This window comes from Cygnus olor, chromosome 3 (genome assembly GCF_009769625.2).
Source record: "Cygnus olor isolate bCygOlo1 chromosome 3, bCygOlo1.pri.v2, whole genome shotgun sequence".
NCBI classification, from domain to species: domain Eukaryota; kingdom Metazoa; phylum Chordata; class Aves; order Anseriformes; family Anatidae; genus Cygnus; species Cygnus olor.
In genome coordinates this window covers 66,392,328-66,420,184 of record NC_049171.1, presented here as the reverse complement: position 1 = coordinate 66,420,184, position 27,857 = coordinate 66,392,328, and the positions used below count along the sequence as shown (strand labels likewise).

Here is a 27,857-nt window from a genome sequence, read left to right as displayed (position 1 = left end):
ACTAATTGACCTTGTGCAGCATTTTTTCTCAATCACTATCATTCAGTAGAAAGTCACGGGGTAGCCATGAAATTGTTGTGCTAAAGCTTAACCACTGCTGATTAATGTCTTCTGCACTCTCACCAATTAATTTTATGGAGACTTTTAATTCTGGTGGGGATAGCACAGCCACAGATGATGATATGCTTGTCTGCAAGGAGCAAAGAAAATCTGTAAGACATTCCTTGTAAGAGTGTCTTTTGTTCACTTTGAAGGAATAATCTCTAATATTTTTTCTCATGAACATTATAGAAAATGGGACATGCTTCATTTTACAAGCTGAGCACCACTGTAGTGGTTGACAGCTATGGGTCAAGCTGACAATTATGTGGACTGGAACTTTCCCTGCTAAGTTTGCTGTGAACAATTCTCATTTATAAGGAATACTCCATGCAAAAGGATGTGGGACCTAATTATGAGTCATAAACATACAGGGATGAAAAGAAAGTTTCTCAAGGCTGTTTCTACATATATTTCCATTTTTTAGCAGCTGAGAGTTTATGGGACAAGAAGCTTCCTCCCTTGACTGCTGAGTCTGGTAGAAGGGTTTACACAGCTTTGTTGGAAAATCTGTGAAAGCAGCCAATAAAGTGGAGAAGTGCTGCTTAACTTGATTCTGGAATGCAAGTACTTGCTTTTCTACAAACCTTGCATAACCTCCTATTCACTTTCCCAACTTTGCCATTCAAATCTAACACTACTAGTCTGAGTTTTTGGATCTTTAGCCTTATCTGTCTGCTGTCCAGAGCCAAAGATAAGCTGAAGCTGCTTTGCAGTTTCCTACAACTGTTGCTGAAAGTGGCATACATGAGCTCAAGTGATGGATTATGGGGAAGGTTTGTTGCTTCCACTGTATGCTCTTCTCTATACCCAGCTGCATTGCAGCCTTGGCCACAGTCAGTCACCTGGGCTTTTCTATCCACCAACTAACAATTTTATTCTGATGGGCTGCATGCTATAAAGTTTGGCATAGAACATTTTTTACTAAGAACTCACAGTTGTGGCCTTGTGCAAATAAAAGAAGCTGTGTGCTTGAGGACTTTACCAGACGTATTTGAGAGTCAAATTGCCAGTGTTAGGTGCTGCAGTGCCATTTTCAGAGCAAATTCAGGGTTAATTCCCACCTTAACTCAAGGATGCAGTGTCAACTTGGGGCTCCACTTGAGGCTTCCTGGTTCAAGGGTACTGGACTGCTAAACTCTGCTTTGACACCCAAAAAGCCGAGGTAGCTTTGAAATTCCACTTGCAAGCAGTAACAGGGCAGAGGCTGGGCCTTTCCTGCCCACCCACCTGCTATAAAAGATGTGTTCTTAGGGGTTGTCGTTAGAGCCCTCCTAGTTAGATGTTTTAAAGAGCAGGACATTGTTTGGTGTGGGAGGTGGAAACCAGCATCCAGAGCTGCATAAAAGGATAGGGATCCCAACCCAGGTGGTAGGGGAGTTTTGGAAAGAAACAGGGAGCAAGAGTTATTTTTATTCCTTTCCATTTGTTCATCATTATGAAGTTCCTCATGAATACTGTGCTTTTGGTCCAGAATCCAATGTACACCTTGTGGCTTCACTGGCAACATGTATTCTTACATCTTCTATGGTTCTTGCAATGTGTAGGAGTGGATGTGCAATAACTTACGTATGTGTGTAACTTCTGATTGAGTAGCCTTTCATGGTTCTTTGTGGCAGATACAGCTCCAGCCCAAAACCCGAGGGTATGGATGACATGCAGCGTGTTCTCTGGCATCTGCCTTTCCTACCCCTTTGTGCTGTGGTGATTGAGGAGGAATAGAGAACTTTGTACTCCTCCTGGTAAAACTATGCATGATGATGATGTTTATGACTGGCTTTCAGTAGGCCGTCTCATGTCCTTGATCTAGTACCCTTGATCAGGCATCATGTTAATGTAAATCAGGCTGCCCACACACACCTTGAGCTGTAGACAGCGCAAAACCTGAGTCATTCAGATACAAACGCAAAACTTTGACATCAAAAACAACGAAAACAAAACTCAAGTACTTTAGAGCTATTTAGAAGTTGTTTTAAAATCCCCCCCCCACCATTTACTAAATGAAGTTATGATTTATTTCCAAAACACTAAATATTTTAAGTAGCACAGAGGTGTTTTTTATTTTTTCTTTTTTCTTTTAACATACTCCATCAGTGTGTATCTGTAATTCCAACAAACACCATTCAGTTCACATTTCATTTTGTCAGGTCCTAATAAATGCTGTAAATACAGTACGTATCTGAATTTCAGAGTCCTGAAAGCTGTCATTAGATAGGATTGTGGAGGATGGTTTCATATCTTAGTGATGGAAGTAACAACTTTTTTTAGAGGTGGTGGCATTGCTCAAAACTGGAGGCTGGGAAGCTCTGGAGTGATACAGACTACGTGGCAAGTTTTTGACATTTTAACATTTATTTCCAACAGAGAGGTGTGAGGGATGTATCTGTTTTTTTCACGTGAATGGCTGAGATTTAATATTGCTAGTACATTTAGCCTCCACCTTACAGAGGGTTTAGTATAGCCCAGTTCCATTTCAGAATAACTTCTGCATTTGCTCATTTGATGACACAGGATGTTGGTGAACTTCGCAGTTCCACATAATCAGTGGTGAATCAGGAGATCCAAAAAGGGTCACTTGAAACAGCTTTCACACAAAATGAGTACAGATCAAGACAGTTCTGAAATGCACTCATGCCCTGATTTCTTCAATGAAACAAGATTTCCACCTGAAATAAGGCAGCATTCATGTAGTCCTCATTTGAGTGCATTCACTAAATAGGAAATAATCAGTGGCACAGCATGTGCAACTGTCCACTATCTCGGAGAGAGTGCGTAAGACAGAAGCACTTAAGAAAAATTGTTTCATGTAGTATAAAGAGGTGGATACCAACAGTTGCTAAGGTAGAACTGGGTAATGGTAGCAATATTCTAGGAAAATGTTAGCAATATTCAGGAAAATGTTATATATGAAAGAGAACAGTGGAATGATTTTCAATCTAAGCATTATTGCCTGAAAAAGCTGCTCTCAGGTACTAGTGGTGGTCATGCAAAAGCAAACTACACAACCATTTCATAGTGTCAGAAAATCTCTTTTTCCTCCATCTTTGCTTTACAAGATTAACTGTTGCTGTTCCGACTCCAACTTGTCTTGAAATATTGCAGTTTTTTCCCCATATTTATCATTCTTCTAAAAAACTTCAAAAATTTAGGTTTCCATTTCTCATTTTTGAAAGCAAAATAAACATCTTTTGACAATCCAGGCCTTTTGAACAAAAAACCACACACACACACCAACCTCCCTAACCCTCCCCCAGGTCAACCAGCAACAAAGCCACACGTCACAATACAGGTAGCAGACAACAAATACAAGTTATTCTGGATGCTTAAAAGATCTTTATCTACCAATTCCTTCTATTTTGAAGTAGTGATTGTTGCAAGAGAGGTGGAAATAGTGTGATGCTATTGTCAAAAGAATCAAATCATGATGTATCTGAATGCTCTCCCATCTTTTGCATCTCACAAGCTTGTATGTAAAGACTCTAAATTCTTTGCACTGCAAAAGCGCTAGAAAGTTTTTATTTAATTTTACTGTTATGATCTAGACCTGTTACAAATTCAAGCTGTTCAAAGCTATCAGGATATGCATTTGACAAAATCAGCACATGCTCTGGAGCCTGAATTTGGAACAAGAGCAAAATATGAGGAATTTAAAAATAATTATAGTACAGTTTGTATTCTAAAACATCAGTGCTTGTCTCTTCATTTATCAGAGTGCAGAACAGATCAGCGCATTGTGCCGAAACTTCCAAGAAGTCCAGGCGAGCAGTATGGAAGGACAGAAGGATAACCAGGATCCACCTCCACGACCACTGGCTCGCCACCTTTCTGATGCAGAGAGATTGAGGAAAGTCATCCAGGAACTTATGGACACTGAGAAATCCTATGTCAAGGTAATAAATAAAGAGAAAGCCTGGCTAGCTACACCCTTCTTTTTGAGGCTGGCCATGACTTATAGATGCTCTTAATATATTTCATGCTTACCTTTATGTAACGAGGGTCATAACATACAGAGTCTGCTTACTTAAATTGTTCCTGTTGTTTTAATAAGCTGTTATAGAGGCTGTATTTTAGTCAATTTGTATTTATATTGGAAAGTGGTAATTTGTAGGGAGTAGTTATCTGCAGTATTTGAACACTGGAGTCTTCCAGGGGATTTTTCCATAGTTTTCAAAATGAAAATAAATCCTGGTAGAACAGAACAGTCTCCTACAAATTATTAAAAAAAGTGTAACTGTGGAAAATAGCGCTTAATTATTTTTGAATCAGCAAAGCTAAAAGACACAACTCCAGTTGCTTGTAACATCATACATTTTATGTCTCCTTTGACTGATAAGCCCATAATTTGTTAGATATGTCTCTTCTTCTTATAAATTCAAAATTCATGTGGCTGAATGCCAAAAGAAATGTGATAGGCTTGATATCATTGACCTTCAGCAAGGAGGAATCATTTACCTGATCTCAAAAAACATACTTAGTGATATCAGCACTTGCTGCAGTAATGTGTATGGAAAACAAGAGAAAACACTTTCAGGCTGTTGTTTTTAGAGTATCCACCCACACTAATACAACCATATGCTGTAAAGTTTGAGGAAACTTTACTGAACATGATCCCCTGTGTATGTCCAGCTGGTGTTTCTGATAGAGAAATCACTTGAACAAAGGAGGCATGACCATGGAGGTCACTGAAACGTGCAGTAGTACCAGGCAAAATCCTAGCAGATTGTAAATGCTCATTATGGGGTTCTCAAAGAGATGCCCGTTATTCCTTCTCCATAAGAATTTCTGCCGTTTCTTTTCTCAGGGTCACAGAGCCCTGCAGTGTGGGCCCCAACCTTGCCGCCATGCTTTGGTGTGGGATAGTAAGTCTTCAAAAGTGGCACCAATTCTTTGAAGAAGTGACTGAAACAGCCCCTAATTATGCCTCCCTGACAATATAACTGAATGCTTTAATACCTATAGGATTTTAAAATGTTGTATGTCCTTACAAATATTAGCGCTGCTGTTTAAATGAGTGGCTATTTATATGGTTTATCTAACATGCATGATTAAAACATTGATGCTGTTCACATACACAGACCTTTGTACTCTTTAGAAAGCCACCACCTGTAACATTTTCTCCTCATGCTATACTAAAACATAATTTGTTATAATCAGTCTGTAAAGCCTTAAGGATGAAACACAAACATTACACTGAAATCAATTTGCTTTTAATTTAGCAATCACTTTAGTGCTAACAACACACAGGTGACTTTGTTACAGAAAAGGAATTTTATCTCTAGCTTACTCCTGAAAATTACGTGTAATCCCACAGTTGTCATATAAAGAGCAATTTCAAACTGTTACATAAAAAGTGAATAAATTCTGTTTCTTGCAGGACTTAAGCTGCCTCTTTGAGCTATACCTGGAGCCTCTTCAAAATGAAACCTTCCTTACCCAAGACGAGGTGAGGGAATAACTGAAAGATATTCTTTTCATTCTTTTATGGGTTAAGACCTTGGCATTTGGGTTTTTCATTGCTGAGAGCACAAGAGAAAAGGAAAACAAAGAACATAACAATAGGAATTACACCAGTCAGTGCCTTTCTGTTTGGTGCATGCGTCACTCCTTTTTTTAAATGGTAATTGTTCTGACTTAACTGCTAAGAAATCTTTGGGGTTTTGTAACAGCTTTTTTATAAAACCCATTCAAAAAGTATTAATGAAGATGTTACTGGCCTTTGTGACCTCTTTGTGTGTGGCGTCTCCTTAGCGAACTGTTTTCTCAAGACCACAGTTAGATGTATGCAGTGCTGTACTTCATAGCCTGATGTTTTTCACAGATGGAGTCGTTGTTTGGCAGCCTGCCAGAAATGCTGGATTTTCAGAAGGTGTTTCTGGAGACCCTGGAAGATGGAATATCTTCTTCCTCAGATTTTAATACACTGGAAACACCATCCCAGTTCCGGGTAAATATTTGGTCATTAAATACCTCTCAATGTGCCTGGAAATGTTTGTGGAAATCCAGCTTTAAAACTCTGTTTCATATGGTTGCTTTTATGTTTGATGCATTACTTTGGATTACAGACACCTATTCAGCAGTGAAAGATAAGTGCTATTTTCCATGGTTTTATCTTCCTCTTTCCCGTGGCAGAGGATGTAAAATGGGAGATGCAGAGTAGTCATACTTCTGAGTATGCTATGAAGTTGCAGCGCTTACGTGATGCATCACTTTTGTAGAAAGGTTTTTGTCGCTGTGCTGAATTCTTCCCTGCCTTGTGCTCCCCGCTATATCCAGTTCACTCGCTACAGACTGGAAACTTTTCCTGTTAAATGCAGCACAAGTTTCTCATGTTGCGAGGTCTAAGAGGGTGTATGAAGTGTAGATGACTGTAGACTGTGCCCTTGTTGTGCTGTCTCCCTCCGTGGCACCACTCAGTACCTGACATAACTGGAGGAAGAAGGTTCCCCAGAGATGTTGTCACTGTCACAGAGCTGGGCGAGACTGCTGGCAGGTCTCCCTGACACTTGCTGCCTTTTGTGGAGCAAACATTGATTAAAAAGAGGGGAGAGGGCTGCTCTCCTCCTCCTCTTTCTCCTCCCCCTCCTCCTCCTTCACTACTTCTTGTCTTTGCTTTGGGAAGCTTTTTTCTAAAAAGATCTCCCTCGTGATTCAGTCCCTCCCACATCTTCCCATCCTCCCCTTCATCCAAGAGAATGAGAGGTGCCCTGTAATTACCACCTGCCTCAAAGAAGGAAAACAGTTGGAAAGCAATCCTGTGTTTGTTTTATGCTGTCCCTTCTGGCTTTGGTGCTTCTATGCCTTGCTTCCAAGTGCTCATGTGTTTTCTCAGCACAACATACCCTATTGAGTGTCTTGTTGATTTTTGTTCCTATGCCACCTCAAAGATACAGTAAGTCAGTGTCTACAGTGGTGTTATCTACTCAGGGAGAACTGAGGAAAAAATGCAGGCTTTGCCTAAAAGCCTATTCAGCCTAGAACTCCACACCCTAAGAAAACACAGAAACATCACAGAACTACTACCAGTAATGTATTCATGTAATATATATATATAAAACTTATATATATATTTATATATAATATAGGATATAGAAATAAAGATAGTAGATATTCACATCGTTCAGCCTCTGTGTTATGTGCCTGACCATTTATTTTGGATTCTAGTGATGAAGTAAATACTTTGATTGTGTTGATTTCAGAAATTGCTGTTTTCCCTTGGAGGATCCTTTCTGTATTATGCTGACCACTTTAAACTGTACAGTGGCTTCTGTGCCAACCACATCAAAGTTCAGAAAGTTCTCGAGAGAGGTAATTTATTGTCTTCATTACTGTAATTCATTAGCATGAATTTAAATGTCAGTGAAGCGCTGTAACAAATCTCCTTGACTTGCAGAGAATATTGGTACAAAGCAAGGTACAAAGCAAGGGCTAATAGGGTATCTTTCAATAGAATAGCTGAGATCTGCAGTTCTGCTAAAGCATGGTATAGAACTGAAGGGATTTCTTTTGTGACAACTAAGCAGTAGCCTGAAGGGCAACAGAAACGTCTGGCCACAAGTTTGTGCTGTCTGCAGATGCAGCTCATGCTCCAAAAAGCAGCAGCTGGATTTGGTTTGTATATGCTTGCATGTTAAAGGATGGATGTCAATCAAAGCTGCAACAAATGGCGGAGTAAGCGAGGAATTACTTCCTCTGCTATCACTTTTTTTTTTTTAATTTGATGCAGAACAGGTCTGCAGTGCAGTGGAAAAATGATACTGAAGGATAATGTCACTTTGAAATAGTTATTCTGTTAGCCCTTCTGTATATTATTTAATGCAGGAAATGATTATGAAGTGAATAGTGTAAAGCACCTATTGAAAAATGTGAGACTTTTGGTGCTGGTTACACATTGCAATTCTGTGCTTTCAAACTATTACTTCCATGTTCAGCTGACCGACTGTTTTATTTGTATTTAGCCAAAACAGATAGTGCCTTTAAGGCCTTTCTGGATGCTCGCAATCCCACAAAGCAACACTCTTCTACACTGGAGTCATATCTCATAAAGCCTGTTCAGAGAGTGCTGAAATACCCTCTGCTTTTAAAAGAGCTGGTGTCTCTGACCGACAACGAGAGTGAGGAGCACTATCATTTGACAGGTAACTTCTTGCATTCCTCTACTGGATTGAATATGAGATAAGTTTGTTTTCCAAGCTTTTCTGAAGATGCAGGTAGTCATTCTGGTAGACAGCACAAAACTCATCAAAACCTAGAGAATTTCCTCCCTCTCATTAAAAATAGCAAGTAGCTTTCTTGTGCTTTTAGCAGAAATTCCCACTTGGTGTGTCCAAATCCCTGTGAGAGGTATATATGCCCAGGATTTGTCATGACAAATAGGACTGGGGTCTTTCTCCTGAATTCTTTTGACAGGAGCATATCAGATCATTGTGTTGTTCTTGCACCTGGGAAACACTGACCAAAGCTCCATCTTGTGGTTATTAAGTTCTTGAAATGTGTCAAAGTTTAGCAGCATCACAAAAGGAAATTTTATTTGTTTGAGGCTTGGCTGTGACTCTTGCTTGCGTAGAAGTGTCCTGTATCAAAGCTCTGCTGTTTTCCCACTCAGAAAGACTTGTGTGCCTTATACATATTAGGGTTGATTGTTTTTCTAGGCTCAGATGCTTGGGACTTCACCCTGGCAAATTCCAGTTCAGGTCTGTCAGCAGCTCACAGATGAAAGTCCAGAGATTTATTTTATGGATCGATTTTCATTTTAACAAAATAGATTCAGGCCAAATATACTGTCAGCAAAATCTCAAAAGGCTGTTACTGACTTCAAATGGAGCTTCTAGTACTGATTCTTTGCCATTACAACGAGTCTGGGGGTGACTCAATTGCAGGTCAGGGGAAATGCCAAGCTGCTAAAAGACTATACCATTAAGAGCTGGTAGAACTAGAGAAACTAAGTGCCCTTCTCCAAGTCCTTTGTGGATTAACATAGAAGTGATGAAGTCTAGTGTCGCTCTTGGCTGGAAAACAAAATTTAAACAAAACCTGACTACCAGTATTTAATTTCAAGGATAACAATCAGTGAGGAATTTGCACAACCTAGCACTGTATTTCTTTATCCATTTTGTGGTGAGCCAAATTCAATTGGTTTCCATTGAAGCTTATCAAATGACTTACTCCAGTATGGGTGTAGATTACTCTGGAGAGCCTAGTGGCCCCATTTATACAAAATGCAAAACTTAATCGTGTTTACTATCATGCTGTTGTGAGCCCCCAAATATACGAATATTCATCACTAGAACACATTGCAGTCTTTTTCAGGTACTTAAGAGATCAGACGAGCATTTTTCACTTACTCTGATCAGAAAGCATACTTTCTGCAGTTGCTATGAGAAGCACTGATCTAAATCTAAAATTCTGTTCACAAACCCTTGGAATCCTGCAAAAGTTTGGCTGCTTCAAGTACAATTCAATAAAAAATGTCATGTTTAGAAAATACAATTGAATTACATAGCTGTCTATGAAATTTTTAAACCTTACAGAAGCACTGAAGGCAATGGAAAAAGTAGCAAGTCACATCAATGAGATGCAGAAGATTTATGAAGATTATGGCACTGTATTTGATCAACTGGTTGCAGATCAAAGTGGAACAGAGAAGGAGGTAAGAGAAGGAACACGTTTTACTCACTCCTGAAGCGTTATCCCACTAGCTGTTTGGTGCCTTTATCTTTCCTGAAGTAATTTTGGGAACTTATTTGTGCTGGGCATCATTCATTCTCCTTTAATATTGTGACTTCTTTTTCATATATCCCTGTGAAGTTTCTTTTTGTCACTAGGTTACAGTAAAAATTTTCAGACAGCTGCCAGAGCTGCCTTCTGGACTGACAAGAATTGCAAGCAGGCATAAACACAGTTCTCAATAGCAAAAAATAAAGACATCCTCCTTCTCTCAAATGCTGCAGAGATTATCTATGCCCAAAGGCATTTAGATTTTATGCTTCAGACTTCTTAAGTTCTTAAGACTTTTTTTTTCCACCCGTATAAATGAAAGTGGCAATTCTAGGGGATTCACATTAATGTCTGTTACTCTCATTCTCTACACTTCTAGTGCTGAGGCATCCATGAGTATCTGACAGAGCAAAAGCAATTAGTTGAATGAACTGTGTGCACACATCTCCCTGAACTGGGGCAGCAACGTCTCAGCTTAGCCATTTACATTAAATGATTACTAATCAGATCAAATCAGTAAAGGTGGAGATCAGATATGAAAGATGCCAGCTCAGTTGTTTTATTTCCTCGTAAAGCCAAATTGCCCTCCACTGGCTATGTAGTTTCCCATTATTTATAGGAAACAAACCTGACAGCCTGAGGGATTCTTCAGTTTCACGTTGTGGTCCACCGAAGAAAGAAGAGCCTTGGAGAACAAGGCCTCCATTAATTTTGCCATTGGCAGCATCATTAATACTAATTACTCCATAGAAATTAAAGATACGTACAGCTAATAAATCAGGCAGTTCACAACTGGCTATACATAAATGACAGGTCATCAGATCAACGTAATATTCTTCTAAGTTATTAATAGCAAGAACTTCTATGCAGCTTCCGTAGCTTAGGTGCTATTACTTTTTATGTTATCATCTATTTTTAAAAGGGAATTACTCATGCTTTCCTGCCTTAGCGTAAATCTGTCTTGCTGAAGACAGTAACATACAGTACAGTAAATCTATTACAGTAACATTGCATACAGTAAATAAACACATCCTCAGTGTTATCAATGTGTACTCACTTTAACATTTTACTCACATCTGTGGATCACAGCATTGATGTATCAATTGTTTATATTTTTATTGTCTATATTTTTATTTATTGTTATAATTTCATGCAGGTGACCGAGCTTTCCATGGGAGAACTTCTGATGCACTCTACAGTTTCCTGGCTGAATCCTTTTCCATCGTTGGGCAAAGCAAGAAAAGACCTTGAACTTACAGTGTTTGGTAAGTGTCTTCCTTCAGGACTCTCTGCTCTTTCAGATCTAGCTATCTAGGCTAGACTTGTATCTGAAAACATACACAGAACTGTAAGACTTCCTAACATGAAAAGTTTCCGTTCATTTATTTGGTGTTACAGTTTGATCCAACCTCAGCTGCTCTATGTGTAATCTATGGAAAACAGTGATTTTCAAGAGACGATATTCTCTCTAGAACAATATGCTAAATCAGTCTTTCAAAGGAGACTTGTAGGAAAATGGAGATTTATTCCACTCCTGGCAATCCAGCCTCACCTCTGTTTTACAACTGTTGCATCAAAATGTGTTGTCTGGCAATCTCCATACAGGTTATTTTAACCTGAAAAATGGAAGTGGAAATGAGAGCATACAACCAAACATTTCACTGAATAGTATATATATTGTTAATCATTTAATAATTACCTGAGTAATCAAAAGGTTCCAGTCAAACATGCTACGCACTTATCCATTTCTTAAAAAACAAACAAACAAACAAAAAATAACAACAAAAAAACACTTTTCTTTAAAATGTCATTTAAGAAGACAAGTTTCTCTTCCTCAGGGCTGTCAAGTACTCCTCCCCTTGAAAAGCATGACAGATTAGGGGAGGGCATGCTTCCCTCTAGAAGAACGAGCAGGAGCATTTCCACAAGTTCACTTGAATGAGCTTCTCAGTGATCCACACATGCCAGACACTTGAGCCCAGGAACTGGGAGTTCTCAGCAGGACATGTATGAATGAAAGGACTCTGGACTGATGCCTAGTTTAGACTGCTCATCTGTCACTTGGGAAGTTTTATTCCCACTTCAAAAACTGTGTGGGCAGCATGGAAAATGCACCCAAAATGTGGGACTGAGGAAAACTATGCCAAGCTCTGGGGTAAATGTGCTCGCTGTGGCTGTGTCCTGGCTCCTGTAGGCCTGAGACCCAGCTGCCTATCATTGCCTCTCTCTCCTCTTCCACTGGAAGGAAATGTGGATGCATGGGCAAAGGACAGAACTATACAGCCTTCAAATCCAATCCGGGATCCAGGACTGATCTGGAGAGCCATCCCATAGCTCAGGTGCGGCTTGAATGCACCTGTTTTTCTGTTCCCTCTTTATTGATTAGAGAGAACATGTCCCCGCCTCATAGGAGGCTGAGAGAGTAGATAACATGAGTGAGCCACTCCAGTCAGATGCTGTGGAAGACAGTTTCCAACTGAACAAAACGCTGACCTGCAGGAAGAACAGACTTACCATCCTTTTTCACACTCCTCTCTTGGTATAGACACATCACTTCACTCACTCCATTCGAGTGCATGCATCTATTCCAAAAAGAACACCTGGACTTTTACATTTAAACTACATCTGCTGTATTTGGTTATGTGAAGACTTTCAGGAGACAGGCTGGTGGTAGTTTCAGAATAAAGGTGCAGAATGGCTTCATCCTAAATGTTCACCACAAAATCTGAAGTTGCTATTGCATGAACAAGTATAGAATGAAAAAGTCAATTGTCACTTTAATACAGGGCAGATGCTTCTCAATCAGTACACTTATCTTACCCTCTGACTATAATATTCAGCTTCTTCAAGATATTTTCATCAAATATTACACCTGTAATTAACAGTAGTTTTCTTTTTTTTTTTTTTTTTTTGTAGTCTTTAAGAGGGCTGTAATACTGGTGTATAAGGAGAACTACAAACTGAAAAAGAAAATGGTAAGTCTGGTGTCAGTTAAGTGGTAAATATTTATACCCAGGATCCAGCTGCAGTGTAAAGATGCACCACCAGTGCTGAAGAGGAGTGACTGTGGTAAAATGCCACCTTCTCTCACTGGGCTGGAATTTTAGCTAGTACAGCTAACGCAAATTCTCAGTATCTATGCAACAATAAGTATTTTTGGTTGTTTAGTAAGCAGCACCATCTCCTCTGTGTGAGCCACACGCTAGTTCTGCCAGGTGGAATATGAAACACTGCCATGTAGGAATCATGTTCTTTCAGATGGCATTTTTGGTGGCCAGCGTTAACACAGCGAGGGTTAAGAACCACTGTTTATAGACCCTTGATTGCTTTGAAAGGAAAGGGAGCACTATAAATATAACCTACTCTGGCCCCATTTACAAAACTGTAATATTGAAGCAGCAAGCTGTATACCTTGAGGACCAGTGGTGAAGTACTGCAACCTGCAAACTGTAACAGATGGAGGGGCTTTAAAAGTAGCAGTAGCTACATGATTAATGTATTCTGCTAGTCTACAGTCGGGTTTCTTCATGGGAAATTTGTACCCTAGCACTACTTATATGTAAAGTATTTTTTTAATTCATTAAAAACAAATGCTTTTAAAAGTTGAAACAATTACAAATTCCAAAGCTGTGTCTATCACCATTTCAACTACATTTACAATGTAGGGTACTGAAGGAAAAAGCCTAACTGCACTTTCTCCTGAGAGGTGGGTCCTTCTAAAACTAAAACCAAAAATACTTCTTTGACTTCTGCTTCTTAGAAATATCCTTTCTTTGTTTTTGCAGCCTACCAATGTTCGTGCTGGACATACGTATGGTGACTTGGATCCATTTAAGTTCCGCTGGCTGATTCCTTTATCTGCTCTTCAAGTCCGACTGGGTAACACAGCAGGTAATTTCCTTGCACTGAATACTTTGGAATGAAGAGTTTTCTGGGATTCTGTGTTACTGCTGCTTCTATTCATCTTTTTGGAGCCTCTGGAAACAGGTGTTGAGAAAGTAATATCTACTGTTGTCTCTGCCCTCAGGGGGCACAGAGTTGATTCATAAATGCTCTCCATTTGATACGCTGACTTCGTCTCTCTTCTTCCACAAGTTCAGGAAGGTGTAAAATGATGTGAAGGAATGACAGAATAGAAATACCCCATGAAAAGATACTGTGAACAGGGTGGGCATTTACCTTCGTTGACATCTTGGTGATGCCTTTACGCTTTTGTGTGTGCTAACTCTTGCATTTTTCCAAATGTGGGAAAGTTGACTGCATAATCTGTGGTAGTATAGGACTGTAGTTTTGTTTTCTCTCTGAGTTGATCTTTGTGATCCTATCCAGTTGTGTATCTTGTGTAAAGTGTCACTAGAGGAAGGAGCTCTACACTGCTCTTTCTAATACCAATGGTTTTGTGAAGTAAATACAAAAATAATGCTTCCTTCCATGCACAGGAACAGAGAACAGCTGTATCTGGGAACTGATTCACACAAAGTCAGAGCTAGAAGGCAGGCCAGAAACAATTTTTCAGCTGTGCAGCAGGTAAGCTTTACGTGGAGGTTGTACTTGACAAATTACATTAATGGATTTAAAAAAATAAGAGCTCCTCTCCTACCCCCCGTGACCTTTGCGTCAGCACTTCTGAAGCATGTCTCATTCTTTAAATCCAGGCACTATGCCAGTGTTTAACTGCGTAAAATATAACAGTTTGAAATTAGAGTGAACTTGGTGCAGTGATCCAATGTCAGAAATCTGCACAGGCATATGATGATAAATGCCAGTATGATCTGGGCAAAGTAACTAACTTTACCAGATTCTTGGTTGGTTAGCAGAAACTACCTTCTGATAAAGACTACTCAGAGGGTAATCCCTTGGGTCCTGAAGTTACTTTCAGGCTGTTTTGTCTAAGCAAGTAACAAAGATCTCAAAACACAAAGTGTGTAAATGCCTAACAACACAGAACAATGTTAACTGCAAAACCACTACTAAAGAAATTGAGTGAAAAAACTACTACTCTAAATGACAGCAGAAAGCAGGAGGGCAGATTTTATTCCAGGTGTCTTACTTCAGAGGGAAAAATGAGGTTATCTGTTTTCTTAACTTGCAGTGACTCTGAGAACAAGACTAACATCGTGAAGGTGATCCGTTCTATTTTGCGGGAGAATTTCAGACGCCACATAAAGTGTGATCTACCTCTGGAGAAAACCTGTAAAGATCGCCTTGTCCCACTCAAGAACCGTGTGCCTGCAACAGCTAAACTGGGTAAGAAACAGGTTTTCAAAGTGAAAAACAGGCTGGAATCTAGAGTTGGCAGAAGATTCACTATCGTTAACATGACTGTAGTGTCATACCAGACACACAAATCCCATTTCTTTTTCAGGTTGGGTAGCTGTGGTGATAGTTCTCCACAACTCAGTGCGTGCCAAGAGCTAAAAGAGATAAGCAAGCCTGCTGTCTCTCACTGTTGATTTGTCATTAGCTGGCTTAAGGGAAGATTTAATAAGGCCCAAATTAATTTTGCTGGTTAGAAACAGAGTCCCTTTGGCATGCAGAATACTGTGTTCTTTCCTCTGGGTTATCTCTAGTGACTCAGCCTTGGTAACATTTAAAGCTAAAACAACTGACAAAAGGCAGGGGTTTCGCTTCTTTCAGTGCACTTAACCTGCATTCCCAGCAGCTATCCTAATTAATTAAGCAAGGCTTCAGATTTTTTAGCTGAGTAGGTGTTGGCTACTAGTATTTCTAGTTCTCCATGTGTTCAGCTGACTGTAAAATTCCCATTACAATGCAGGAATGGGGACAGTTTTGGCCCTCTAGTGCTTGAAGTGCCTGCGTCAGTTTTGCTTTCCTGTAGATGTGTGTAAATCATTACTGCCATTTTTGGAGGATTTTGCATAGATTGCACGTGAAAGCAAGCATAGAGCCCTGGGTGGGGTAGGTAGAGTGAAAAATCTGCCACTTGATTAAGCTGTCAGTATCAGAATGCTGACACACCTGCCCTTGGACCATTATCAAGTGAGACTCTGTACACTGTGACTGGAAGGGGGCTATTGAGACAGACAGCATAACCAGATAACATTTTGATGAGAAAATAAAACTGCCTTCTTCCTCTGCACAGCTTCCACAAGGTCTCTGAAGGTACTGAAGAGTTCACCCAGCAGTGAGTGGAACGGTGAGCAGGGGAAAGGCACCTTCCAGGATTCTGATGAGTCCAGCCTGAGCAGCAGCACTCAGAGCAGCAGCTGCCACACCACAGAGAGCATACAGGAGCCCAAAAACTCATCTCCTGAGAAGCATGTACAGAGCTGTGCCTCCGACTTTTCTAATGCTCTTGTCAAGGAATCTGATATTCTCAGTGATGATGACGATGACGACTATCAGAGCCTAAAGAAGGGCAGCCCTACTAAAGACATTGAAATACAGTTCCAGCAGCTGAAGATTTCAGAGGAACCTAGTACTGACTCTGAACAAGATCAAGCTGCTGAAAAGGAGGAAGGAGATCGTTTCAAGACAGGAGACCATCCAAAGCTGGTGCGTGGCCACTTCTGCCCAGTGAAGCGAAAAGTAAACAGCACAAAGCGTAACAGAGGAACTTTGACAGCAATGCAAGAACGTCACCAATCCCTTGACAGTCACTCTGATGCTGCAAACTTGGATCTGAACTCTATTTTAGAAAGGGAATTTAGTGTCCAGAGTTTAACCTCTGTAGTTAATGAGGACTGTTTTTATGAAGCTGTGGAGAGGCATGGAAAATCCTAGCTTGAAAATGTTCATTTGAAGTCCACATAAAATTCAACAAACTTATTTTGCTTTAAAACCAGTGAATTCATGGAAGCCGCAGCAAAACTACTATCTGATTTTGTGCACTAATACATTTTTTTCCACAAGAACAGCTGTAAAGGATTCTTAAGTTATTTTAATTTATTTTGGATCAAAAATAGATTAAGTTGGCCAAGGTCTGTAAATTAGTTCATCCCTTTCAAGCAATTACTGAGATCACGTAGTATTCTTGGGGAGGGGAAGGAGGGCCTTGTTAGTACTTTAAATTATGTGGAAAAGGTGCTAGAGGGGCATTGCAGTGGAAAGCAGCATTACAAAATGACTTCTTCAATACCTTGGGCATTTAATTTCTTTGGTTTTCATTTTTGCTTTATTTAAAGCAGAATTAAGTTATTTTAATGTGTTTTAGTGCACAATAGTGCAGAAATTACATTTTTGTATGTCTCAAGATGCTGTTTATACTTATATATATGTGTAAATACAAAAAACAAAGCTTGGCCTGTAATCTTTTATTTGACTGTATTTTTTATTTTCTCTACCAGCCTGTACAGTAAAAGACACAAGTATTGTACTTAGCCATGTTTTCTACTTTTTATCATGCTGCTTTTCTCTGGTTAGAGCTTAAAATCCCAAGTTCTTTGCTTTTGTATACATGAGAAGAGTATTAGCAGACCTTGAGGCAATCTGTGCACTTTATCCTCCTGTAAGCCAGTCACTTGAGTATATTTATACAAGGCTTTTGGTTTTGTTTTTTAAATTACTCTGCACAGTAGGATTTTCCCAGATAAAAAGAGCACAAAACCCCAAACAACATCTTCCTTACATGCTGAAGTATGAAAATTTTGTTACTTTCTGTGTTGCAATAATGCACTCCCATTCATACAAAATTCATTATTCCAACTTAATTACATATCTCCTGACATACCTTGTTCTGGGTATTTGTTCTGTCCATTCCCCTGAAGTAAGAACCACCTGTGGGCAACTTTGTAACTGGACTGTCCTATAACTTTTGTCTACAGCTGAATGAAATGAATAAATAAAATGAAAAAGCCCTCTCCACCACTTTTTCCAAAGTATTTCTTCCATACCTGAACAGATGTAGGAATATATAAATCAACACCAGTCAACATCATCAGTGAGTTAAATTCAAATTGAGTTCACTGCAATTACAGCTATTACAGCTAATTTTCCTCTTCAGTTTGTTCTGTCTGACTGGTATTTTTAGGTAAATGCTGCCGCTTCTTCTGCTTCAGTTCTTCTCTGTAATTGTATGCAAAAAGGCTTGGGTCTTTCTCACACATTTTCCTGTATGTATTGCACAGATTTCTGAAGTGTGACATGGACAGCTGAAAAGGACGCAGAGTTGGATCAACATCTGCTGCCATCATCAACTCTTCTGTTTTTTTCAAACGTTCACTTTCAGGAAACAAGGTCCTACAGGCAGGGCAAAGAGCAGAAAGACAAGGTCAAACAATTCAGACAACTAAGTTTCCCCTAAGAGAGGGGAAGTTCTCTTGGGATTTTACATACTCTTAGTATAGGCCATTGTCTAAGCAAATGGAAATATATACAAGGGCTATTTTTCTGCAAATGCAATTTATAACAACATTGGAAATTACTTAGATATATTATACATTGAACACACACTGTATACTCATGATTCACAATATTAAAAAAAGAGCTTTTGGGTACGGATACTGTCACAGAGCCTTCTTGGAATTAGCCTAATATTTAGAGAGCAACAACAGATTCGAATTTGGTTTGTCCTGATCTATTTTGCACATGACTTTTTTTAGGATGTATCATTCCAATGGGATAGATATTGTTATCACTTGTCATTAATAGTGTAAATCCAATGCCAGAAAAAAAAGCCAAGGAGGAAGAACGTAATATTTAATTATTGTTCATGTTTTAATATGGAAGATGTGCCTGGAGTCCTAGATTTCATTTTCTGCTGTCACTGTTCACAGATGGTCAAATAAGCTCATGTATTCTGTGACCTGACACATTAGCATCTTTCTTTCACAAGTTCCCCAAATCTTAATAATATTAGTTCTAATGATTTTAAATGTCTTGCAAAAATGCATTAACAAAGTGCCAGCTACTGCAAGTACTAGCTGACTAGCTCTTACTTGCAGTCATTCTGTCTACAATAGGCTAGGAAGGCAGAATATTTGCACATGGTTGATGTGCATGTCTCAATTTTCAAATTACCTGCCTTTGTCATAAGACCTAAAAATGCTGTGCAGTGAATACAATAGCACATCCCACGCCCCCAGACTGTGCTTTGCAGGTTGCCCGGACAAGCTAGTCAAAAGGCTTTGTATAAATAAAAGTTGACTCTTGGTGGAGACAGAGCACAAAGCTAAGAAGGTTTAAAATGACAAGAGAAGGATGGAATTTCTAGGAACAACCTGGTTTAAAGTAGTGTGCCACAAGGCCTTGATTAAAAATTTCTCCAACATTTTCAGCATCATTATCAGCAAAGTTAAAATGGATCGGGATTTTGATCCTTTCTTAAGTTATTCTCACCTTTAAACTGATAGTTAAAAGGTGTTCCTCAAGCCAAATATATTTAATCACCTTCTATACACAGACTATGAAACATCTTATACATGAGCAGTAACTCAAACTATTTTTCTTCATTGACTTAGTATCTTAATCCAACATGCCATGTCTCTCTCAGGTGTCAGAAGTTGAACACAAATGTACACTAATTTTTGTTTTTATACAATACCTTGTAACTAATGCAATAACCCCATTATGCACCAGCAGTTGCTGTTTTTTTTTTCAGGTCAACTAAAGAATAAGAGGATTGTGGTTCTTTGCTGCGTGCTAGGGCTAAAGCATGTTAATCTGTTATGGACTACGTGATGGCCAAAAATTCAGATTTGCCTTCCTTGCCGCAAAAGAATGCGGAGCACTTATTAGCTACTTCAAATTACACAATAGTTGATTATTTTATTAAAAAAAAAAAACAACTTTGGCACAAATATTCTGCATAACATATACATGCTGACTGCGTGTGCGTTCTACTTATATTGTCAACTGAAGCCACTGTTTCATGAAGAAAAAACTGTAAATCAAATACAAACTCAGACAGTTTGGATAACTCATTTTCTCACTACCTCCAAATGGATACTCAAACGTTAGCACAGGTGAAGCAACATTCACTTTTGATCAAATGTTTGCATCCCAGACATCAATACCATGCATTGCCTCAGGCAAAAAAAAAACACAGAACACTACCCCATCTAAAAAACTAGAGGCAAAATTCTCTGTTCCCCTTCAAAATAGCAACAAATAAGGCATGTAGTTCCACAAGGTCTTATCCACTCTAGTTCTAAACTGCTTCAAAACCTTGTCCAGCAAAATTCAGCTAGCCAAAACTATAGCTGTATGCCTCCAGAACCTCACCACAGCTCTGTCACATATTTCTACAAGGCCGAATGCTGGCTTTTCCCATACCAAATCAGACACATGTCTGTGCTAGAGTTTTAACAGGACCCCTGGAGAACAGACAGAAGTTTTCCTGCATCAGTTACAGAACCTAGTAAATTCTCTCAGCAAGACATGGGGCTTGTTAAAGAGGCAATAAGAACTCTATACAAGGGCAGGCACAGAAACAAGAATTTGCCCTTTTGCCACTATTCCTCATTTCCCACAGATCAAATTCTTTCCCCACACACCGCAAGCTTCAATTCAGAATTTTGAGACTTTCATTTTTTGAACTCAACGAACAAATGCTCTTGTTTTTGTGGTTTTGTTTTGTTTGTCCATTTGTTTTAAAGTATCTATCTGAGACAGACAAACTATTGGAAAGATCACCAATTTATCCCAGTAATTTTAACAGCTTCAATTGCACTAACAGAAATGCAGAGTAATTATTCTACAACTAAAGCAGAGGAACATTCGCCTCTCAATTTTGTCTCTAAAAATCATTCTGAAATGGAAAGATTTGATGAACTATGATAACATCTATAAATGGAGTGAATAAAATAAAATGCATGGCTAGAAGCGTTATCAACCAATGTAGTAGCATTTACAAAAACACGGCCCGAGAATTTTTCTTTAAAGTTTCTTACTCAATTCCGCGGAAACAGTGTTTTCTTCTAAACTGAAAAGCACTTCGAACCACTTTTTCTACTAGCTCGAACGGCTGCTGTATCTTTGGTTGCACCAATGGAGTGAAATGCACTACAGCCACATCCACCTATAAGGAAAAGCAAAACATCAAATATTTGAGTAGATGTCCTTTGAGAGGCATAATTTCTTTAGCGTTAACAAGTTAGGCAGCAGGAAACAGGCAGAACATAGGAAGACATTGTGACAGGTAACAGCTGTGTGATGACTAGTGTCATAGTATTTGATTTGGCTTGACTTTCAAAGCCCTGGAGAATTTTAGTCTTTCTTAGTTATCTACATATTTCTAATTAGCTCACATGCCAGTAGTCCTTAGCACTTTTTTCCCCATGGCACCTCCTCCATCAAGAACAACTTCCATGTAATCTGTAAAGTAATTAGCACTTCTTTCTTGAGATCCTTCCACAAGACAATTCTAACGTGATACACATATTAGACAGTATTCGATATACAGACTGAAGGGCAGTTGGAAAAAATTGGTATTATAATTAGAAATCAAACCCATTCCCTATATATTTTCAGTTGCTCTAGGGCTTTCGCAAAATGCAAGCCAAGGACCTACCTTTCAATATATTAAGATTTTAAAAATCTAGTCTATTCAAAGGAATGATGGGTAGAAAGAAATTTGCATTCAAGTGACAACTGAACTCTGTATTTACACTGTGTTCCATCACACTTAATCCAAAATGATTTTTGAATGCTTCCACACATCTCTCTTTCAAGTTTGTTTATTCTTTTATAGTTCTAAAATCAGCTTGGTTCACAGACCTCTCTCTTCCCGTGTCTGAAAACAGAATGAAACAACATCCTGCCTTCAAGACGCAGATGTACACTTTATATACACAGATGTACATGTAAAAGCACACACAATATGTCATGCAATTACAGCGACATTGTATTATGTCGAAACACGCTAAAAAAACAACACATTCAGACAATGCTTTTTTTTCCCACTTCTCCACTTTTTCTGTAAGCTAGAGAGTCAAGACCAACACAGAAAATTTATTTAAAGGACTAAAACATAAAAATAGTAAATAAAAAAAGTTACAAGAGCTTATTTAATTAAAAGTGAGATGACAAATCAAAACCTGACATATGGAATATGCAGAGAAATGCAGATAGATGTTTTTGCAAAGCCGTTTCTGAATCTCTCACATGCTTCTACGCTTGTCAGGAAGACCACCAGCACACAGTGAAAACTTGGGTTCACACTGAGTGTCTGAAGAGTTGATCTTTTAGAACAGGGTAAATATATGCTTCACATGACCAACTCCTTGCACAGAAATACTAAGGGCTTATTTATATACGTGTATGTTTATCTACTTTTTTATTATGCAATATAAAAATACCTTTCCCCCACAAAACTAGGGACAAGAAAACCACCAGAGACCATTTGGGATCTCCTAGTCCCTCAGTTTTGCAGAACTGCTCCTACGTGAGGTATGAAGATGCTTTTGGTTTTGAGCGCAGGGCCTGCATCTTTAAAAACAGAATTCTAAGGGAGAGGAACGAAGAACACAGTCTAGAAGCAGTGTAGAATTCAAATGAAAAAAACAGCTCAATTTGCAATCTCAAGGCCAGTGGGCAATAATTTCTGCTTCTGAACCAAAACGCAGCTCTCCTCAGCATTTGTTCCATTGCAGACACGGTTTTCTTTGGACCCCAGGAAAGCTGCCTGGTAGCTATAGCAACAGATACAGGGCAAAGCTTTTTACTTGTAATGGGCCGCTCCTTTACAATGACACAAGCTATTTTTCCCTAACCTTTTTAATATGCATAAAACAGAGAGAAGAATTATGAAAGCCAAAACAGAGTTCATGAGAGCACTTAGAAAGCACAAGTTCATTTTATTAAATTTTGTCCCTTATTAAAGGATAATTTGATTGGTAACACTCTTCTTGCCCACCAAGTACACTAGTAATATTTACAAAATAATGCTCAATTCTTATAAAATAATGAATATGAAAGTTATCCTACTGGTATATCCTGAACCATCAATAGCATAACTATTTTCCCTTACTGTTTTAGTATATGAGCATATAGTATATATTTAGTATATAGTATTTATATAGTATAATAAAATATAGCATATATAATAAATATAGTATTTATTTAGTATATATTTAGTGTATAGTTAATGTTCTAGTAAGGCAGGAGGAACACGTGACAGTACAATTTAATTCAGTCCGCTGCCTTGCTCATGAAATCAACACTTGAAATTAGAATAAGCCTAAATGAGACAATTTTACTACTTGTTAAACATAAACTTCTCATGATGGGCAATGCATGTATCCGGCAACAAGCCTGTATTAAAAGAAAACTCACATATCCCCTTCCAAGCTGTCATTTTCTCCTATAGGGAACTGAAACCTAAGCAGAACATACTACACTTCATTAGAACGGACTGTGTGAGTTCCTAAAAGATAGTCCTAAATCAGCACTTTCATCAACTGAGTGGTCAGTACCAGCACTGTACCTGTCTGCTACAGACAAATGTTAGGTCTAACACCAGATACACCTATCCCGTAGCGGTCTTCTTCTGACGTGAGGGTTTCATTTTGGTTCCCTTCCAGCAGAAAATAACTGCAGCACTGCGCTAATAGCAATAATCTAATTCCTGTGCAACAACAGCCTTGTAAAACTTAAGTCCATTGCCACTAGGCTCGTATCACCTCCAGGGCTTGAAAAATGTCCCTTGAATGTTTTGTGCTTTTGACTTGCAATTTAGATGATAATCTCTTTCATACCTTCAGTGCTCATCTTCATCTGGTTTCCTTCCCTATATCTTCAGAAAGAGCAGTGGTAGAAACAAAGTCAAGACTATTTTCAGACAAAAGTTTATTACTGCTGATATTACATTTTAAGAATCGTTCCCAAAGTATTTTTTAAAGTAGCGAAGGCACTGGTGTTTTTTCTGACATAAACTAAGAATATGTAAGTATGGTTCAACTCAAAGGTCCACCAAGTCTAATAAGCAGCACGCACACACGCAGAGAAAGAGCACCAGAACAAGTCAAACAGCAAAACTTGTCCAGGATGCCCACTCTCCTGCAATCTGTGCACAGGGACCTGCTGAGTTACAAATGATGTCTTCACATTTACTAAATTTAAAGGGATTTTGCTACCAAGAATTTGGCCTAGTTGCTTTTGAATACCTGCAAGCATTGTGCATTTCCCTGTACTGTGTGGAGACAAGGTCTTACAATTTATGCATGCAGGAGGCAATGTAGTCCTTTCACTTTGCAGCTGTGCCATCTACTATTTTTAATACACAACTCCTTCTTATCATACTGGAAAATATGGAATTTTCCTTCCCAATCGTACTTTGAACTTCCCAGTCCTTTAACATAACCCTCATAAACAACACCATACCAGCATGAAAAGGCACTGGATTATTTTTTCTCATACAGAAGTTAAAACATCTGATTGCCTTAGTAACCACTTGGAGCAAGGAGCCATCAAGATATGGGTTTACAAAGTACCACAGTGAACTTCACTACAAAACTCTAAAAAAACAAACAAAAAAACAGATTAATGAATTCAGACTATTGCTGCATGTGTGTTTTTCCCCTCGTGTCACTTCATATGTATTAATGCTTCATTTTAATTTCCTATTTTATCAAATCAGTAGCACTATAAAGTTCCCTTTGCAATTTTTCAAAGTTAAATGCCATCTTTACTATTCTCAAAATTTTCATGAGAAAAATGTTTTACATAGGTCTGCACATTTTTCCAGACTGTTGATGTTATGCAGCACAAGCATTTACTCAGATTTGCTCCACTATTCCACCAATAAATTAAACTCCAGTCAGTGTGAAAACTGACCATTTATTTCTACCCATCTATTCATATTTAGTTTTCTAACCAACTATTTCTCCCCTGTAAAGCGCTTTCTTCTTTACTCTGTGACAGTTTAAGTCTTTCAAGAGCTTTGGAAAGGCCATCACAAATGCTTTCTGATAACCTAAGTAAATCTCACTGTGGTCCACACATTCTCTGACTGCTCCAAAGAACCCCAAGTAGACTTATGAGACATTACACATTTCTGCAGCATTTATACATTATCCACTTCTTTGATTTTTAAATTAGTTTCTACCAGTTTGTCCAGTACTGTAAGAAAGTTCTTGACAAGCTGGAAAACCCCAAAGAACGTCTAAAGATGTTATGTCAGAACGTACACATGATATTAGCTCATACTGCAGATGCTGAATCATCACACTAGTGCCTACCTGGGAACTGAGAAATTTCCCTCAGATGGGACAGCTGACAAGTTATTAAATGTCACCATGTCTATAGGAGCAAATCCAGGGGTTCCTCACTGGCAAAGGAAAATAAAATAATTTTGATCCCCCAAACCTTTTGCACCACAAAGATGAACACAGGAAACCGAAAGCCAGAAACAGAACCTATGGTTTTATCGCCGCTGCAAGCAGCAAGACTTCTCCCCGCTTCTCGATTTCTCACACTGACTTGTTGAGGCCACTTCACCAATAAGTTGTAGGTACCATATAAGCTTTATTCCTACATTCTTTTACATAGAATGATAACAAAGTAAAGGATGACCTACAGAAGACCAAAGCTATTAAGGACTGATGGGCAAAACTTGTAGCTGAATGGAAATATGCTGCTGTTCCAATTAGAAATTAAAATACATTGCATAGTTCTTTCCTAGGAAGTTTAAACTCATAATAAGATTATATGTGATGAAAAAAAAAAAAAAGGAGAGAGAAAGAAAAAAAATAGAAAACTGTCCAGCTCTCAGATCAACTTAAATGAATCCTACCTACCCCCATCCCTGAATTCGTAAATCTATGGTTTCTGGATTATCAAGATTTTACTCCTCCTTTTAATCACTGTTTACAGTTTTCATCATAGAAGCTGGATATCATGATGTATTTAGCACGAAGGGCCTCCATGTATTTTTCTCTATAATCTCTTTGCTTTCCCTTACTAAGTGTTTGTCAAACAAAACTCATTAAACAAAGTAGTCCTTTATTCTCTGCTAGATGGAACTAAGAGAGGGAACAAACAACAGTACTGCACTTGCTGTAGAGAAGAGAAAAAACAACACTCCAAGAAATTTTGTTAATACATGCCAATGCAGTTTTATATGAGAAGGGACAGTTCCACTCAAGAGAAACTGTATTTTTCCAGGACATCTACAGTGAAGAAAACATCTCAGACCTCACATCGAGCAGTAAGTGATACACAAAGAGAAATGTACGATAACTGTGTGTTTTATTACACTTACAGTGCTTATAGTTGAATTTATCATGCCCTTAAATCAGTTCACCCCGTTAATTATAATATATGATTACCATTTGCAGTGCTTTGGGTTTATGTTTACATGCTTGAAAATGCTGAAATTTTAAAAAGGATGCAATAAAATGCTAACTCGAGATCCTAATTAGCTCTTCCAGAATATGCTTTTGAATGACTTTGAGCTACCTAGACGTGTCAGTTCCTTCTGTAGAAGGAAGATAAGACATCTTTCCCATGGGCCTGATATAGCAAATGATATGTATTTGCCAAAGCAACTCTACACAGACTGAACAAACCGAAGGGATCTGGAAATAGGAAAGACTTTGAAATAAGATTTTTAAATAGAGTAACTTAACATATTCACCTTAACTATAATAATTTGATATATACATATATTTACGCTGGACAGAGTTAGTACATTCTTAAACAATTACCTGAATTAAGTAAAATATATAAACTCTAGTTTATTACTAACCCTGCACTACAAAATTAGAGAATTACTTGATATGTAATACTACTAAAGACATAGTGATTAAAAATTTGCAGTTTATGTACAAAAAGATGAAATAAGAGTATAATGTCATCGTTATTTTGTGCTCTACTTAATTCAACTTCATCCCTATTATTATAGCTTTTCAAAAAAGTTTTAACAATACTGAACAATAACATTAAAATTGGTCTTATGTAGACAGAACGTCTGAGAAAGCATAAGGACTGCTCTTTCTTTATCAGGCTGATAAAAAACAAAACCTGCCAATTACAGAGCCCCACTCAAAAGGCAGGACAGCTTTTCTAATCCGCATCACTGGTTTCAAAACATTTTTCTTCATCTGCTATCCCAACAGTCCAATTGATGTAACATCAATGGTTCTGTCTTCACAGGTGTGTCCTACTACCCAAATGTTCTACTCTGTCAAATTAAACTTGACCCTTTATGTAAGATTTTTTTTTAAACATTTTTTTTTTTTTTAATTTTCACTGTATGGCAAATTTGCCAATTATTTCCGATAGCTTTCTGATTAAAAATGCATTTACACAACTGAGTTGCTCCTTATCAGTATTAAAGCCAGTATTTTATTTTATAAACAACAACACATCATATTCACACTTAGAATGGACTTGCTAAGACTGTTGATCTATGTCGAGGACTGAGAATCACTGACTGAAAATAAAGCAGTGATTCAGAAATGTTACTTACATAACTTAACCACGAAATATTGCAAGAACTAAGCACCTTCTTATTCTTCTTTCAAAAACAAGGGAATTGGGATCAGTTACCAAAGAAAAGAACGACAATATTTAAAGACCTGAAATAAAGGGTTGCTTTGAACTATACTTTAAACAAAGGATAACAATGTTCATTGTTAAAAAACAGTCAACAGGAGCTACAATAACATCTATCAACACACTTAAGGTGCATTAAGAGTACAATATATTTTTCACCAATGTGTTTTTCTACAGTGGCTTCTAACCTGCAAGTTTCTAATGTACCATTCAAAATGTTTATTTGTCTAGTATGCCTGCAATCTGTATATGATTACTGAGTGCAACTCCAGTAAAGTAAGTTTGTTTGATGGCTTTTAATCACGTACAAAAGAGCAGCCCCTTCTTACAAGCCATGCTAACACTGTCCATTTGTCGTCATTTACGTTCGAGTGCCTTGCATGCAGCTGCTCTCATCTGCTTCAGGGTCACGTTCAGATACTCATTCAGATAGCTCTGATTTCAAATGCAAGCCTTTTTTGTTTGCTGATTTCTTTTTCTTTCTGGCTGCACTTCTCCTCCTCCCCCTCCTCCCCTTCCTCCCTATCGCACAGAAGGCTCCAGCCCCGGCTACGAAGCTGCCAACCAGTTACACACGTTTACAGGAGAGA

At 38.4% G+C, this 27,857-nt stretch overlaps 2 protein-coding genes across 10 annotated transcripts in view; one reads left to right on the top strand and one right to left on the bottom strand.

The window, feature by feature from the left end:
• The window catches only part of TIAM2 (TIAM Rac1 associated GEF 2), a 138,688-nt gene extending 121,538 nt beyond the window's left edge, over nt 1-17,150 (top strand). For all 9 annotated transcript variants that reach the window (XM_040551338.1, XM_040551342.1, XM_040551341.1 and 6 more), the window contains 12 exons: nt 3,810-3,989; nt 5,474-5,542; nt 5,918-6,043; nt 7,296-7,404; nt 8,055-8,234; nt 9,627-9,745; nt 10,970-11,078; nt 12,730-12,788; nt 13,599-13,704; nt 14,253-14,340; nt 14,906-15,060; nt 15,917-17,150. In XM_040551338.1, the coding sequence (XP_040407272.1) occupies nt 3,810-3,989; nt 5,474-5,542; nt 5,918-6,043; nt 7,296-7,404; nt 8,055-8,234; nt 9,627-9,745; nt 10,970-11,078; nt 12,730-12,788; nt 13,599-13,704; nt 14,253-14,340; nt 14,906-15,060; nt 15,917-16,557 (1,941 nt within the window). In that variant the 3' untranslated portion in view covers nt 16,558-17,150. The remainder of the gene's footprint in view (nt 1-3,809; nt 3,990-5,473; nt 5,543-5,917; nt 6,044-7,295; nt 7,405-8,054; nt 8,235-9,626; nt 9,746-10,969; nt 11,079-12,729; nt 12,789-13,598; nt 13,705-14,252; nt 14,341-14,905; nt 15,061-15,916) is intronic.
• The window catches only part of TFB1M (transcription factor B1, mitochondrial), a 28,394-nt gene continuing 17,627 nt past the window's right edge, over nt 17,091-27,857 (bottom strand). The window contains exons 7-8 of the mRNA XM_040551355.1: nt 20,664-20,791; nt 17,091-18,012 (exon numbers count right to left, since the gene is read on the bottom strand). Coding sequence (XP_040407289.1) covers nt 17,760-18,012; nt 20,664-20,791 — 381 coding nt within the window. The 3' untranslated portion in view covers nt 17,091-17,759. The remainder of the gene's footprint in view (nt 18,013-20,663; nt 20,792-27,857) is intronic.